The 17,246-nt window shown below is 46.5% G+C and overlaps 1 protein-coding gene across 1 annotated transcript; it reads left to right on the top strand.

Moving 5' to 3' along the window:
• The first annotated feature begins 14,476 nt into the window (after nt 1-14,476).
• LOC147855144 (F-box protein At2g02240-like) lies at nt 14,477-16,574 on the top strand. Its single transcript, XM_087329991.1, has 3 exons — nt 14,477-14,758; nt 15,346-15,464; nt 15,793-16,574. Exons 1-3 carry the CDS (start codon nt 14,540-14,542, stop codon nt 16,196-16,198), a joined length of 744 nt encoding a protein of 247 aa, XP_087186117.1. The 5' UTR covers nt 14,477-14,539; the 3' UTR covers nt 16,199-16,574.
• Nucleotides 16,575-17,246: the final 672 nt, after the last annotated feature.

Raw genomic sequence — 17,246 nt, 5'->3', positions numbered from 1 at the left:
TTGAACCAAATCGGTTTCCTTCGATTCGTTCCAACTCTTGTCCAAGTCGGTGTTCTCCAACTCATCTTCCGGTTTCATGCCCTTCAACACACCAGACAACGTCCGAGTCTTGGCCATTTTCGTCTAGTCGGCTCTGTCCTTCTTGACTCTACCGCCATTGCTGCTTGTTCCGACCTTTTCGGATGTGCCAACTCCTTCGATTGGCTCAACTACCTTTTTCCTCTTGTCTCCCCCTTTGTTGGTTCTTTCTTCCTCTCCGGATCTTGGTCCGGTGCCATTCGTTCCCTTTCCTTTTCTCCCCCTCAAGTGCGGCATGTCGAGATGTTGAACACCAAGCATTTCGGTGAAGTGCTGCAACTTGTCCGATCCGAGCGGTTTGGTGAAGATATCGGCAATTTGCCGATCCGTCTGAACATACCGAAGTTCTACTTCATCGCTCAAAACCTGCTCATGCACAAAGTGATAGTGTCCGAGCATGGAACACGGGGTTCTTGGCCAGCTGAATGCTGCTCATGTTGTCACAATAGATCAGGATCGGGGTCGGTACCTCATTCCGCAAGTCCTGTAGTAATCGCCGAAGCCAGATGGCTTCACAGGTGGCATTGGTAGCGCCCCGGTATTCAGCCTCAGTGCTCGACAGAGCCATTGTTGGCTGCTTTTTTCTGCTCCATGCAACAGCCGCGCTACCTAGAGAAAACATGTAACCAGAGGTGGATCGGTGATCCGATGCCTCATTGGCCCAATCGGCATCTGTATATCCGACTAGTCCTTCGGTTATACCATGTCGGTATAATAGTCCTTGGTCCTTCGTGCCGCTCACATACCGAAGTATCTGGTGTGCGCATTGAAGGTGCTAGACGGTCGGCTTCTGCATGCACTGGCTGATCACTCCGACCGGGTAACTAAGGTTGGGTTGAGTGATCGTCAAGTATATCAGGCTTCCGACGATTTGTTGGAATCGTTGCTCATCGCAGGCTGGTCCAGAGTTGGGATAGAGCTTCTAGTTCCGGTCCAAGGGTGTGGAGACAGGTCGACACTCCATCATATCGAACCTGTACATCATATTCAACACATAGTGTCATTGTGAGAGCAATATGTCGTCGGGGATTCGGATCACCTCGATCCCAAGAAAATAATGAAGGTCCCCCAGGTCCTTCATTTCAAATGCATCTGACAACTGGGACTTTACTTGGCCGATTTCATTGAGTTCGGGTCCGGTGATGACTAAATCATCAACATAAAGTAAGATGCAAACCGGACCGTTCGAACCTTGCCTGATGAACAACGACGAGTCGGATTTAGAGGTCACAAACCCCATCTTACACAACCGGTGCGTGATCTTCGCATTCCAAGCTCGGGGGGCTTGTTTCAGACCATAAAGCGACTTCTTGAGCCCGCACACCGCCGACTTGTTCATCTTGGACTGAAAACCGGGAGGTTGGAGACGAAATACCGACTCCCGCCCAGACTAACGTTTTTTGTTAGTCCCCATACATCCGAATGGATTAGGTCAAGCTTGTTATGGCTCCGGTTTCGATTGGTGGGGAATGGAAGCCTGTGTTGCTTCCCGAGTTGGCAGGCTTCACAAATTTCGGCCTTCTGGCTGCTAAAATTCGGCAAACCGAAAACGACTTGTTTCGATTGAAGGTCTTGAAGCCTCTGATACTTGATGTGGCCGATCCATTTGTGCCATAGGTCGATGTATGATTCGACCTTCTGCCCTTTCGTAAACATAGCGGTGCCAACATCATTAGTGTTGAGGATGAACATCCTCTCGTCTTTGCGCCCTTGCGCAATTATCCGGCCCTCTTCCTCGATGAAGCACCCTAGTGCGTAAACCTGACAGGACTACACGCTCCCGGCACACAACGCTCGGCCACAACTGAGTCTAGGATCAAACACAGAAAATGGGTGATGTACACATGACATAGTGAAGAGAAGAGTACACAGGATGTTAATGTGGAAAACCCAAACTAGGGAAAAACCATGGCAGCCCACAAAATGCAAACTATCACTATATCACAATGTACAATAGTAAAAGCACCGAGGCAACAACCTCGAGCTTGCTATCTTCGCCATAGGCATCATAGTCATATTTATACTAATATAACTTTTCGGCTATTTACAAATATAGCCCCAATGGATTCTCAGAAACATATTTACGAATATGTCCCTTCATCCGGTGAGCACTCCTCACCGGGCCTGCATCATCCGGCTCTTTCCGGGCACTCGTCATCCGGTTCTCACCGGGTCTTCCTTGCTGGGTACTCGTCATCCAGTTCTCACCGGGTCTTCTCACTTCCCATCCGGAGGGACCTGTTTCCTAACAAACTCCCCGTTCACTCCGGCATGGGATGTCTTACCAGTCCGATCCGCTTCCGACATGCATCCAGCTTGTCGGGTATCAGCACTTTGGTCAGCTTATCTGACCCATTCTTGGTCGTGTGGATCTTCATCAGCGCGAACTCTCGATCTTCTACTCACTCCCGGATCCAGTGATACCTACGTTGGATGTGCTTCATCCTGGAATGGTACGTTGCGTTCTTAGCAAGGTGGATGGCACTTTGACTGTCGCAATAGAGCCGATATTCATCTTGCCGGATATTGAGCTCACCGATGAAGTCCTTCATCCATAATATTTCCTTGCCGGCTTCCACAACCACCATGTACTCCGCCTCCGTGGTTGACAACGCAACCGTCTTCTGCAGCCTCAACTGCCATGAAACAGCTCCCCCTTCATATGTCATTACATACCCGGAAGTAGACCAGCTAGTATCCACATCAATCGACATATCTGAATCGGTAAAACCGTCAAGTTGAGGTTTACTGGGGCCGAATCAGAGGCACATATTCGAAGTGCCTTTCAGGTATCGGAGTATCCACTTGACCGCGTTCCAGTGCTCCTTGCCGGGATTGCTCATAAACCGGCTCACCACTCCGACTGTGTATCCAATATCCGGTCGAGTACACACCATTGCGTACATTAAGCTCCCGAAGGCAGAGGCATATGACACCTTCTTCATATCCGCCTTCTCTGCTTTCGTCTTCGGGCTTTGCTTACCGGATAGTCTGGAGTTTGCCGGGAGTGTCGATCCGACCGGTTTCGCGTTTGATATGTTGAACCACTGAAGCACCTTTGTCATGTACTTTTCCTGTGACAACCACAATTGCTTCTTTGACCGGTCCCAGATGATGTGCATCCCCAACATATGTCTTGCCGGACCCAAGTCTTTCATTGAGAAGGTTCGATTGAGAGCCTTCTTCAACATCCGTATTCTGGCTTGGTCCTGTCTGACGATCAACATGTCGCCCACGTACAGAAGGAGTATCAAGAAGTCGCCTCCTTCAAACTTCTTCACAAAGACGCAGTGATCGGCCTGTGTCTTGTGGTACCCTTGATCGGTCATGAAGGAGTCGAACTTCCGGTACCATTGCCGGGGAGCCTGCTTCAGTCCGTACAAGCTCTTCTTCAACCGGCAAACTAGGTGCTCCTTCCCTTTCTCCACGAATCCTTCCGGTTGCTGCTTGTAGATCTCCTCTTCGAGGTCACCGTGAAGGAATGTCGTCTTCACGTCCAGCTGCTCTACCTCGAGGTCCATGCTTGCCGCTATACTCAGCACCGTCCGGATGGAGGTCATGTTTACTACTGGGGCAAATATCTCGTCGAAGTCCACGCCCTTCTTCTGTTGGAACCCCTTCACCACGATCCTAGCTTTATATCTCGGGGGGTTGCCGGCATCTCCCGGTTTCAACTTGTACACCCACTTGTTTCGGAGTGCCCTCTTTCCTTTCAGCAACTCCACCAATTCATACGTATGGTTCTCATGTAGGGAATCCATCTCATCCTGCATGGCACTTAGCCATTTGTGGCTGTGGGTGTCACTTTTAGCTTCCTCGAAGCTTTCTGGCTCCCCCTCATCGGTCAGTAGCACATGCTCTGCATCCGGAAATCTTCAGGGGGCCCTTCTCTCTCTGAGAGGATATCTCCGTCTTTTACCTTCGTCAACCGGCTCCACTATTTTATCTTCATCTGAATCCGGTTCGGGGTCTTGGCCGGTTCTGATTTCAACTTTCTCTACTTCTTCTTCTGCCGGTTCGGTATCCTCACCGTAACCAACTGGTTCCTCGAGTTCTAACCGGTCTTTTGTTGGTTGGGTTTGCTCATTGTAGAATCGATCCTTACCGGTCGATTCGGAGTTCATTATCTTCTTCTCAAACTCCCAGTCGGCGAGCGTCTTGTCCTCCATGAAGATAATATCTCGACTTCGGAATACCTTCTTGTCGGCCAGGTCCCACACTCGGTAGCCGAACTCATCGTCGTTGTAACCGAGGAATATGCATGGCTAGGTCTTTGGATCCAACTTTCCTCTCCGGTCCTTAGCAACATGCACGTACGCAAGACTCCCGAATACCTTCAGATGCCGGTAGGACACTTCCTTACCGGTCCAGACTCTCTGTGGCGTGTCTCCGTCCAAGGGTACTGAGGGTGATCTATTTATCACATATGTCGCCGTTGACAGTGCCTCAGCCCAAAACTTCTTGGGTAGTTTTGCATGCGCCAGCATACTCCGGACCCTCTCCATTATGGTTCGGTTCATCCTCTCGGCTAGCCCGTTTAGTTCTGGCGTCTTCGACACGGTAAATTCAAGCCGGATTCCCTTCGAGTGGCAGTACTCCTCGAACTGCCCCTAGTATTCTCCTCCATTATCTGCTCGAACTGCCTTCAACTTCCGGCCGGTTTCTCTTTCCACTCTCGCGTGGAGCTCTTTGAAGACGGATAGCACCTGATCCTTCGCCTTCAACGGTGTGACCGACAGCTTTTGGCTGTGGTCATCTATGAACATCACGAAGTACTGTGATCCTGCATGTGACTTCGTGCCCATTTGACACACATCAGTATGCACCAACTCCAGTGGTGCATTACGTCTCATCGGTGGCCTTGGTCGGAAGGAGGTCCGGTTTTGCTTACCGGCCAGACAATTACTGCACTTCTCCAAGTGCACATTCTTCACTGGAATGAGGTTGTCTTCTGCAAGCCTCTTCATCCCCTTCTCGCTCATGTGACACAACCTCTTCTGCCACAGCTCACCGGTAGTGTCGGATGCCACGTTCACTTCCTTCGGGCATAATCGGGCATTCATCAGGTACAACGTGTTGACCTTCCGGGCCCGAGCCACAATCAGGCTCCCTTTGCTAAACTCCATAACACCGTTCCGGATGCTACCCGTGTAGCCTTCATCATCTAGCCGACCGGCTGATATCAGGTTCAGTCGAACCTCCGGAACGTGTCGGACATCCTTCAGCAGCAGCTTGCATCCGGTTGGTGTTGTCAACCACACATCTCCTATGCTGACAATTCGGCATGTACCTTCATTCCCTATCCGGACACAGCCGTGATCACCGACTGAGTAGGATGAGAAGCATTTCCGGTTCGGGGTAAGGTGGAACGACGCTCCGGAATCGACCACCCAGGTCATCTCGTCGACGGCAATGTTTAGCTCACTCTCCTCGGTGATGAGCATCAACTCTTCTTCACTTGCCGCGATTGCCATCGTTCCCTTCCGGTCCGGCCCCCTTCGGTCTTTACCATTCCGGTCCGGTGTCCGCTTCGAATCGGTACCATCGATATCCTTGTCTTTTCGGAAATGCCGACAAGTCTTCTTGAAGTGTCCCGGCTTGCCGCAATAGAAGCAGGTAGGCCTCCCCCTTGACTTTGACCGTGTCCCCGACTTCTCCCGGTTCTGGGGACTACGGTTCCTTTGTCTTCCGCGTTCCGATTCGGTAAGGAGCGCTTTGGAGTCAGAGCTCGTATCCTTATCTTTCCGACGCGCCTCCTCATCTAGCAAGGTCGATTTCACTCTTGCTAGGGATAACCGTTTTCCTTCCGGCCTGGGGTTGCCCAAAGTGACAACCAACGTCTCCCAACTATTTGGGAGGGAACTGAGCAGGCGTAGTGCTAGTACCTCATCGGCGAGAGGTACTTCCAATGATGTTGCCTGGTGGATCAGCCCCTGGAAGCTATTCATGTGCTCCGCCATACTGGAGCCATCTTGGTACCAGAGTCTTACTAGCTTTCGAAATACCGAAACCTGATTAACGACATTTTTGTTCTGAAACATAATGCCGATCTTCTCCCAGAGCTCATAAGCCTTGCTCTCTTCATTGAAGTTGTTGTATAGGCTCATGTCGATGAAGCACCATATGTACGCCGTTGTCTTCATGTGCATCACCTCCCATATCGTGGCATCGATTTTGTCCAGTCTCTTGTCCCCGAACTGAACCGGCAACCAAAGATCTTTAACCACGAGCATGTCCCTCATCTTCGACTTCCACACTGAGTAATTGGAGCCGGTGAGCTTGAACATGCCTCCCAACGATTCGTCCATTTTCTGTGTCATTTCGCTCTGATACCACTTTGACAGTCCTACATGCTCTCGACACACAACGCTCGGCCACAACCGAGTCTAGGATCAAACACAGAAAACGGGTGATGTATGCACGACACAGTGAAGAGAAGAGTACACAGGATGTTAACGTGGAAAACCCAAACTAGGGAAAAACCACGGCAGCCCACAGACTGCAAACTATCACTATATCACAATGTACAATAGTAAAAGCACCGAGGCAACAACCTCGAGCTTGCTATCTTCGCCACAGGTGGTGGTTACAACAGAGGCAACAACCTCATCCTCTCTCTCTCTCTCTCTGTACACAGTTACGCACTCAAATCTTGCACCAACAAGAATGACAACTTCAGCAGCTCACTAAGTTTGCCCTAAGTCATATTTATACTAATATGACTTTTCGGCTATTTACAAATATAGCCCCAATGGATTCTCAGAAACATATTTACGAATATGTCCCTTCATCCATTGAGCACTCCTCATTGGGCTTGCATCATCCAGCTCTTGCCGGGCACTCGTCATCCGGTTCTCACCGGGTCTTCCTTGCTGGGTACTCGTCATCCGGTTCTCACCGGGTCTTCCGTTGTCAGGTACTCGTCATCCGGTTCTCACCAGGTCTTCCGTTGCCGGGTACTCATCATCAGGCTCTCACCGGGACTTCTCACTTCCCATCTGGAGGACCTGTTTCCTAACAAAACCGCACCTGCATCCCCTGGTCGACGATTTGTCCAATGGACACCGAGTTCTTTGTGATAGTCGGAACGTGTAGTACGTTCATCAGCTTCCACTTTTGTTTGACATGGCTTAAAGGCACTTCTCTGACATGCACAATCGGGTGAGGGGTGTTGTCTCTGGTTTCGACAATCCCCAGTTGTTCCGGTTTCTCCAAAAAAGAGAACCACTCTTCATGGCTCATCATGTGGTTGGACGCTCCGGAATCAATGTACCATAATTCCTCCGATCTAGAAGTAGTCTTCTTCATCGACTTAGCCTTGTGCTTCATCACAAAGACTAGCCCTTTACCGATTTTCCCGGTTCCGGATCCTTTCGATCTTTCCACGTAGTGCAAGCTTTGCCAAATCTCCCGACCGGTTTTGTCGGATGCGGATTTGTCCGAATCGACGCTCTTCTTCCAACATTCGCTTTCCCTCACGGTCCTTCGTGACGCTCACATACTGGAGTATTCGATGCGCGCACTGAAGGTGCTCAACGGTCGGCTTTTGCATGAACTGGCTGATCACTCCGACCGGGTAACTGAGGTCGGGTCGAGTGATTGTTAGGTATATGAGGCTTTCGACGATTTGTCGCAACCGTTTCTCATCGCAGGGTGGTCCGAAGTTGGGACAGAGCTTCTGGTTACGGTCTACTGGTGTGGAGACAGGTCGGCATTCTGTCATGCCGAACTTGTACAACATATTCAAAACATAGTGTCATTGTGAGAGCAATATGTCGTCGGGGGTTCGGATCACCTCGATCCCAAGAAAATAATGAAGGTCCCCCAGGTCCTTCATTTCAAATGCGTCTGATAGTTGGCCCTTCACACGACCGATTTCAAAGAGTCCGGGCCCGGTGATGATTAAGTCATCTAGATAAAGTAAGATGCAAACCGGACCGTTCGGACCTTGCCGGATGAACAACGATGAGTCGGATTTAGAGTTCACAAACCCCATCTTACACAACCGGTGTGTGATCTTCGCATTCCAAGCTCGGGGGGGCTTGTTTCAGACCGTAAAGCGACTTCTTAAGCCGGCACACCACTGACTTGTTCATCTCCGATTGAAAACTAGGAGGTTGGATCATATAGACCCGTTCTTCAAGGTAACCTTGAAGAAACGCATTTTTCACGTCCATCTGGTGAAGATGTCACCCCCTAAACCGCAGCAACCACCAGTACCACACGAACTATCGTCATCTTCACTACCGGGGCGAAGGTCTCTTCGTAATCGATTCCGTGGGTCTGTGCGTATCCCTTCGCCACTAATCGGGCCTTGTACCGGTTAATTGAATCATCGGCATTGTACTTTACCTTGTACACCCATATGCAACCGATCGGTTTATAGTGTCAGGGAGGATCAACGAGGTCCCATATGTCGTTGGCATTGAGTGCCTACATTTCTTCCTCCATAACGGCACGCCAATTTGCATCCTTTGCCGCTTCCGCGTAGCTCTCCGGCTCACGCAATTCTGGCACTTTGGTCATGTACGCATACTGATACGCCATGTACTCATTGTACCCGTACCGCGTAACGGGGTTCTTTTGGCGGGATGACTGGAGTAACTTGTCGTTGCCTGGTTTAAGGCCCTTCTTGGCCGATTTAGACTTCCTTTCTGAAGATCAAACTTCTTCCTTTCTAGAGTCGGATTCGCTTCGATCCGACTCAATGTTGTCGGTTTTGTATTCCTGCATCTTCTTCTTCCCCTTCTCTTTATGCGTGTACCGTCTCCTCGGCTCCTTGCGTGGGGGAGCACAATAGAGTCTCCACTACTTGCCAGTTCTTCATCCGACTAGTCGTCCCGACTCAGCCGCTCATTCGGTCCAGTCAACCGGAATGAGATCGGACTCTCTTCTAGAGTGTCGAAATCTTCATCTTCTACTTGGACCTCATCGGGCTCACTAGCCTCATCTTCCGGAATCGGGTCTTCGTCGGGAGTTGGAGTCGGTAAGGAGTACCATGATGCCGTCTCATCAAACTCGACATCTCGGCTTAGTCGGACCTGCTTAGTCCGAGTGTTATAGAATTTATACCCCTTCTGCTCATGCAAGTAGCCGACTAGGATGCACTTCTCCGACTTTGGATCTAGCTTTTTTCGCTTCTCATCCGGTACGTGCACATATGCTATGCTACCGAAAATCCGAAGGTGTCTCAAATTCGGCTTGCGCCCGAAATACAACTCTTGTGCTGACACCTTGTCACCGATTCGAACCGCCTCAACCCAGTAGAAATGGGGTATGCTCTTCTCCTCCAGCATTCGCTGCAGATGACTGTTGAATTGGCCGAAAAAGTATTCTTTTCCGTCATCCGACCGCAGGCACTTGATCTTCCTCTCCGTTTCCCTTTCGACTAAACTTTGAAGGTTTCGGAAACACTCGAAGACTTCCCTCTTCCTATCGATGAGGTAGATCCACGTGTGCTAGCTATAGTCGTCGATGAAGGAGACGAAGTATCGACTCCCGCCAAGACTAACGTTTTGTGTCGGCCCCATACATCCGAATGGATTAGGTCGAGCTTCTTAAGGCTCCGGTTTCGTTCAGTGGAGAATGGAAGTCGGTGTTGCTTCCCGAGTTGGTAGGCTTCACAAATTTCGGCCTTCCGGCCACTGAATTTTAGCAATCCAAACACAACTTGTTTTGATTGCAGGTCTTGAAGCCTCCGGTAATTGACATGGCCGATCCTCTTGTGCCATAGGTCGATGTTCGACTCGACCTTCTGCCCTTTTGCAAACATGGCGATGCCAATGTCATTAGTGTTGAGGATGAACATCATGCCTTCTCTACGCCCTTGCACAATTATACGGCCCTCTTCCTCGATGAAGTACTCGAGATGCGTAAACCACACCTACATCCCTTGGTTGACGATTTGTCAAATCGACACTAGGTTCTTTGTGATTGTAGGATTGTGTAGTACGTTCAACAACTTCCCCTTTTGTCCGACATGTCTTAAAGGGACTTCTCCGACATGCACAATTGGGTGAGAGGTGTTGTCTCCGGTTTCAACAATCCCTGGTTGTTCCGGTTTCTCTAAAAAAGAGAACCACTCTTCATGGCTCGTCATGTGGTTGGACGCTCCGGAATCAACGTACCATACTTCCTCCGATCCAGAATTAGTCATCATCATTGAGTTAGCCTTGTGCTTTATTACGAAGGTTGGCCCTTTACCGGTTTTCCCAGTTTCGGATCCTTCCGCGTAGTGCGAGCTTTGCCGGTTCTCACAACCGATTTTGCCGGATGCGGATTTGTCTGAATCGGTGCACTTCTCCTAGCACTCGCTTTCCCTATGGCCCTTTGTGCCACAGTACCAGCATTTTGTGTCAACCTTTCCTTGCCAGTTCCCAGCGCCGCTTTGACTCCCCCTGCTTGTGGAGAGTTCGGAACTGTTGTCGGCACACCCTCTGGGCCTCCGGTCCTGCTCTTGTCGGCCGCCTCCATTGCGTGCTGATCCACCCGGTCCACCACGTCCATGGTGCCGATCTGTCTCCATGTACAGCATCCGGCCGTCCGATTGAGTGGTCCTTGACCCACTCACGTGGTTTTCTTCGACCATCAACATCGATTGCAAGTCGAAGAAGGACGGTGGTTTCTCCTGGGTGCAGATTGTTGTTCAGATTGGCCCGTACCTTTGCGCTAGACCACCGAGGTAGATTTGTACCATCTCGCCTTCGTCCACCATCACGTTGATGGACCCGAGTGTATCGCAAATCTCCTTTATCTTGGTGGTGTAGTCTGTAATCGATCTTTCTCTTTGCCGGATGTTGTTCAACGCTTGTCGGAGCTGCAACTTATGAGTTGTGGTACTTGCGGCGAAAATCTTCCGTAGATTTTCCTAGGCGTCCTTCGGCGTCTTTGCATCCTTGATGTAGCTGAGCATTTGATCATGCACACCGGATGCGAGACAGTACAGTACCCGACTTGCTCCTTGCTCCCATACCGGGAAGACTTTGTGTGATGGCTCCGGTGCTACTTCATTTGTTCCTTCCACGAAGCTCCAATATCCATGCCCCAATAGGTACTGGTGCATTTTATATGACCAGGACGCATAGTTGCTCCGGTCGAGCTTCTCTATTGGAAGTGAACTCGTCATTCCTCTGTTCGTATCTTCTCTCTATTTGTTGTTACCGAGTTCTAGGGTTCGTCTACGGAAGCAAATGTCGGTTGGAGAGGTTCTCAACCCTTGCGCTCTGATACCATGTGAATGTTAATGTGCAGAAGCGTCAGACAGAACCGGCTCAGCTAGATAGCAACAGAAAATGAGATGAAGGTTTAATGGAAAAGCTTCAAAACACAGAGGAGACAGAGAGAGTAGAACATACGACTTTATTCAGAAATTATCTCTAAAACTCTGTACATACAACATGCTAAACAACACTATTTATAGAAGTTCATAAAGGACTGACAGAAGTATTGACAGGTACTTCAATGCTCACACGTGCGATTGACACTAACTACGAGACAATGATTACCTAGTAGTCTAGGCTACTACTAGGCTTTCGGTTCCCGCTCGAATCCGGCTCTCCGATCCAGCCGGTTGTTTCAGATACCATCCGGATACCGATTCAGCTCATCCTTCCAGATGCCGATCTGGCTCAGGCTTATTCAGCCGATCTGGATCCGGTTGAGCTTGCTCGCTCAACAAAATAGATGCATAGACAAATACTTAACAACATCCTAAAAGATCTTGCTTCACTTAGGTTAGTAGGAACACTTCTAATAGGTGTTGCACTTGCATGATTTGCATTATTATTAAAAAACATTCTCCTTTATTAAAAGATTTTGATGGTTTCCTCAAAGAATTGCAAGCAAGTTTTGGGCATATGGATAGTGTACGAATGATAGTAAACATTGGAAATTGAGAGAAGGAGATCACCTTCTCACATCTTAAATTGTTTTCCTTGTCTAACATTTGTCATGATCATAGATGGACGACCTATTACCGCTATAGTCATAACCTAAGAGTCCAAGTCAATTAATTGTGTAGTTCTTGGTAATCTAGCTTAACTGATTTCAATCAATATAATTTCTAGTTTAGAGCATCTACTCTATATTAGTTCAAGCTTCCTAATCCAAAGATTGATTGGAGAAAAAGAAGTGATCCTCAACTCCCAAAAAAACTGCGGGTCCGATAAGGAAAATACTAGTATGCTCCTTGAGAATCAACCCTATGATTGTCCAATTGATTTTCAACTAGGAAAAGAACTCTTGTGGACAAATTTATAACCTAGAGCCACCAGAGTTTAAGGTTCTTCAAGGATATATCAAAGAGAATTTGACAAATGGATTCATTTGGAATTCCATATATTTTGTTAGTGCACCAATTTTATTTGATAATAAGAAAGATGGATTACCTTGCTTGGTTGTAGATGCTCTCGGCTTAAACAAAGTTACAATTCAAAATTGGCATGCCTTCTCCCTAATCTCAACCCTTTTAGAGTGCTTGAGTGGAGCTAAATACTTCACAAAACTCAATCTTCGAGGTACCTATAATATGATTAGGATTCGTTCAGGCTATGAATTGAAGACTTGATCCTCCATTTGATATGGACATTTCGAATATACAATTATACAAAATTTCAGTCTCACAAATGCTCCAACAGTTTTTCAACGTATGAACAATGATATTGTTTTATACGTGATAGATACATTTATCATCGTTTATCTAGATGACATCATGATCTATTCCAAGACTAAAGAGAAGCATGTTGTTCATACTCACCAAGTTCTACGACGATTATAAGAGTATGGTCTCTATGGAATTGAGTGGAAACATAGCATTGCCAGTAATTATCTCGATGGATCCAACAAAGGTGGAAACACTTCTAGATTGGAAAGCACCACCATCAATGCATCATGTCCAATGTTTCTTTGGATTAAAATTTTTTTGCCACAAATTCATTAAGAGTTACTAGAAGATGGTTATGCCTCTCACGCCACTTAAGCAAGAATCAACCATTTGCATGGACTCTCCTTGCCTCGTTATTAGAAAGAATTGAGGTAGATACCAGAGGTATCAACCAATTTGAAAAAAAACTTTATTTGAAACCAAAACTTCGAGTACACTCAAGTCCTTTGAAAGCTTAAAGAATGCATCTACATTTGGCCCTATTTTAATTCATATTCAAACCAAGCACTTTATTCGAGAGGGTAATGTGTTAGATTTGGCAGTTGGAAGTGTCTTGTCATAACCCAATGTCAATGTGCAACTACATTCAAATGCTTTCTGTTCACAAAAATTAGTAGTTGAAATAAATTATGTGATTCAAGATAAGGAACTTTTGGCCATTGTAGATTCATCGATGCATTAGCACCACCTCCTAGAAGGTTCCCCTGCAAGATCATTGTCTAAATCATCATAAGAACCTGACATAGTTCCAAAATGCTTGAGTCTTAAGTCAACGACAAACTTTTTGTTGCAGCTCCTTATCTGTTTCAACTTTATGATTGTGTATCACCTAGATGTCAAAATCAAAACGAAGAAAAAGAGAAAAAGGAACGAGGTAGATTGAGAGAATCTAAAGAGATAACAAAGTAATATAGATAGAGTAACTTAGGATTTAGAGATTGTTGTTGAATCCTAATCATGAACCTAATTAAATCAATTTTACACTGAAATGTGTGAAGAATGCTTGGTGCACATGCATGAGGAACTCTAAGAGCGCATGGGAACATTGGCACGATAGAAACAAACAATCACATGTCGAAATGCACACCGTAGAATATATACTAACATGCGGACATCCACACGAAGGCCTAGAAAAACGAATGGGGCTAGGGAGGAACCCACCTCAAGTCATCATGTGGGCCTGTCCATGCGATAGAAACTATCTATCATGGGGACACCCACAGAACGGGTCATGTTAGGAGTTACTTTGTGGGAATGAACGCACATTAGAGGTCATTAAGTCCTAGCATGTGGTTTCATCATGTAGACACGAACATGGTAGAAGTCAAGCTCTATAATTTAGAGCGGGTTGCAAATAGTAAACTCCGGTGTTAGCATGCACGAAGCTAGAACTCCTTCATGGAGAGCCGGTGTCGGCACTGCGATGACCAGATCCTAATGCCTCTCGCTGATTGCCAGATAGTATCGCCAGAACCTCGACAATGAGGCCTGCCCCCGACCTTACGCAGACCCTATGTTCTTGATTTTGGATCCTCCAGGGTTCTAGAAACTTCTTTTTTTGGTACCGTTGACTTTGCGAACTTTGACTTGGTCAAACGGAGCTCGATCCCGTTGACCAAGCTGCGTTGACTTTGATTTCCCACGCTCACCTCTCGCAGGCTTCTTCTTCTTCTTCTTCTTCTTCTTCTTCTGTACTTCCATCGCCGCCATCTTCTGTATCTTCGAGAAAACAGAGAGGTTTGTGATCGTGCTCAAACATAAGAAGAAGAAGAAGAAGGAGAAGAATCACGCCTGATTAATATGACTGACAGATCTCTCGCAGAGCTTCCCATAGATTGCCTGGCGCTTATCGCCGCCTTCCTTCCTACCAAGGAAGTGTGTAGCCTCTCTTCAGTATGCAGGGCACTGCAGGTCATCGCGGATTCAGATGATGTATGGAAGACTAAAGTCGCCATTTCCTCCCCACCGCTCACCTCTCTAAAGCTCATGTACTTCCAGCTTCGATCTGAAGTGCTTCAGGTAAGCGTTCATCAGATCTCATTGCATGCATTCTGCACATGGGATGCATGCAGATGGGTGCAGGTGCACGATTTGTCGAATCGAATGCAGATCAGACAGATGTGGCTCTTAGAGGCATGATTTGATGACCATTGTGGCATGGTAGTATGCCATCGGTGGGTAACTCTGAGCACCATTCGGACCTTCTAGACCGCGCTATGCTTGGATTACCAATACATCAAAATGCCCCATCAATTTTCGCCATCTCTGATGGTGTGGTAGCTTTGCCTACCACAATTTTGAACTCAATGTTGTATATGTATATGCAATGTAGTAGCTTGCAAGGCCTACCACAATTTTGAACTCAATGTGGTAGCTCTTAAGAAAGGTAAACCCTAAAAACCAAAAGAGAAATAGACCCCCAAGCAAACCTTTTGAATCTCATCTCATCAGCTGTTGATGTCGATTATGTATTGATGGCATCGGTTCGGGCTCCACATTTTGTCGAGACCATATTTTTTTCTATATATATGTGCAGATTTCATTACATGGAAGGCATCGATTCCAGATTTAAATGTTTTTTTCATACCACATTTTGCTATGTGCAGCGGCATTGGTCAGATCCGGCCATAGCTCAGGGAAGCTTCTTCTTGCGAGCGCGAAGATTGGAAATCACATGGGGAAATGACGAAAATTACTGGCAATGGGAACAGGAACCAAGCTCTTGGTAAGCCTTTCCAGCAAATGATTTGTCTTAAGTGTGCATCTTCTTTTACTATGATTTGTCCTAAATGTGCATCTTTTTTTTACTATGATTTGTCCTAAATGTACATCTTTTTTTACTATGATTTGTCTTAAGCATGCATCCTCTTTTACTATGATGTTTGTAGTAAAAGAAGAAAAACAAAATGAGAGGCAGAGGAGTTGGGTTGAATGAATTAGTAAAGCCCAACCCCTGCCCCCATAGCCCACTTATGGACATATCTCTTTGTTTCTCTTCCTTCCCTAATGCAATGTGTGTTTGTCTCTTTCATCAAACCTATACAAATCACTAGGTTTGGTGAAGTTGCACACCTCAGATCAGTGTGCTGGTTGGAGATTAGAGGTAAGGTACGCGATGCAATATTTCGCCCAGGTGTATACGTGGTCTCGCTTCGGATAATGCTACACAATAAGAGCAGATTCGAAGGTTTTCCGGTCAAGTTATGTTTGTTGACGTCCCATGGCCAAAACTCCGAATGTGAGCGATTCCTCCAAGGACAAGATCAATCGGCACATGGAACGGACACATCTCTACAATCGGTCAGTGGTGAATGGATGGAGCTTGATGGTGGGGAGTTCTCCGTGGAAACGGAAATGCTACTTAGTGTGGAGTTTAGCTTGATGGGCATAGAAGGTTATTTGTGGAAACGTGGATTGGTTGTGGATTGTATGAAGATTCACTTATCGACCTCTATTTAGAACCCGTTCATCTAGCCTACATAATACAATGGTCACAAAAGGTTCGAAAACTCGATAGGGACTACTTCATTGATTTTGCTTGTTGGGTAAATGGGAATCTCAATAATTCATCATTTTCGAGCTTTTCATAAACCTCAATAATTTATCATTTTCAAGGTTTGCATAAACCTCAATAATTTATCATTTTTTGAGGTTTGCATGGACATTGAGGCTTCACAGTAGGGTATGGGGGTTGGGGATTGTATTGGATGACAATCTAGGTCTTCATAACTATGAGTGCGGTGGTGTAAATAAACAACTTTTCAATTACTTGTTTCATTTGTTTGTATAATTGTTAGCTCACAAGACTTTTGCAATAATTATTTACTTTGCTTGATCCCAACAATGTCTTATAAGCACCTTTAGATCAATGCAATGCTATAGGGGTCAAATAAAAATATGATACTCTTGTATCCAAACTTCAAAAGGCTCTCACATACAAGGATCTAAAGAGGTTGTTGGTAGGATATGGCTTCAAGGTTGATGGACACATGATAATGCATGTGCTTGGTTTCCGGTCTCCTTTCACAGCTCTGGCCTTCCTGTCCGGCCAACACAAATATTATGATTAGTGATATGGAAATCCCATATAATTGTCTAATTACTAATTGTGCACTCATTCCAAAACCAAGTGGAACCAACCGAATCATCTTGGAATGCACTTTGACCAATTTGCATCCTAATATGTCTTTGTTTGATGTCATTATAAAGTAACCGAAATCTAGTTACTAACTTAAGCATAGAGTTATGACTATGTTCTCACGATGTAGGATGTGCAAGAGGAGAAAAGTAGATAGGTTAAGATGCCACTATCAACTTCTTCATTGAGATTTGCAATACGTCAAGATTCAGAAAGCTCCGAAGAATATGAGAATAGTAAGAGCTAACCACTTGAATAATAAGGTGAAGGGCTTAAACTCAACTAGGGCGAATACGATGAAAATTAGACCAAGTTTGTGAAAGTTATGGTTCAAGTGAATATAGATATGGCAATGACCATTTTGGCAAA

The sequence above is a fragment of the Azolla caroliniana genome, unplaced genomic scaffold, assembly GCF_043228905.1.
Source record: "Azolla caroliniana isolate FFs.n. ecotype wild unplaced genomic scaffold, voAzoCaro1.0.p SCAF_14, whole genome shotgun sequence".
In the NCBI taxonomy this organism is placed as follows: Eukaryota; Viridiplantae; Streptophyta; class Polypodiopsida; order Salviniales; family Salviniaceae; genus Azolla; species Azolla caroliniana.
Note: the sequence above shows the minus strand (reverse complement) of the source record. Positions and strands in the feature narration are given on the sequence as shown.

Excerpts from the sequence above, each read along its gene's own strand:
- LOC147855144 (XM_087329991.1), top strand. The coding sequence starts at position 14,540 with ATGACTGACAGATCTCTCGCAGAGCTTCCCATAGATTGCCTGGCGCTT. Across the intron at positions 14,759-15,345 it reads TTCGATCTGAAGTGCTTCAG|CGGCATTGGTCAGATCCGGC; the intron begins GTAAGCGTTCAT and ends TGCTATGTGCAG. Across the intron at positions 15,465-15,792 it reads GAACAGGAACCAAGCTCTTG|GTTTGGTGAAGTTGCACACC; the intron begins GTAAGCCTTTCC and ends ACAAATCACTAG.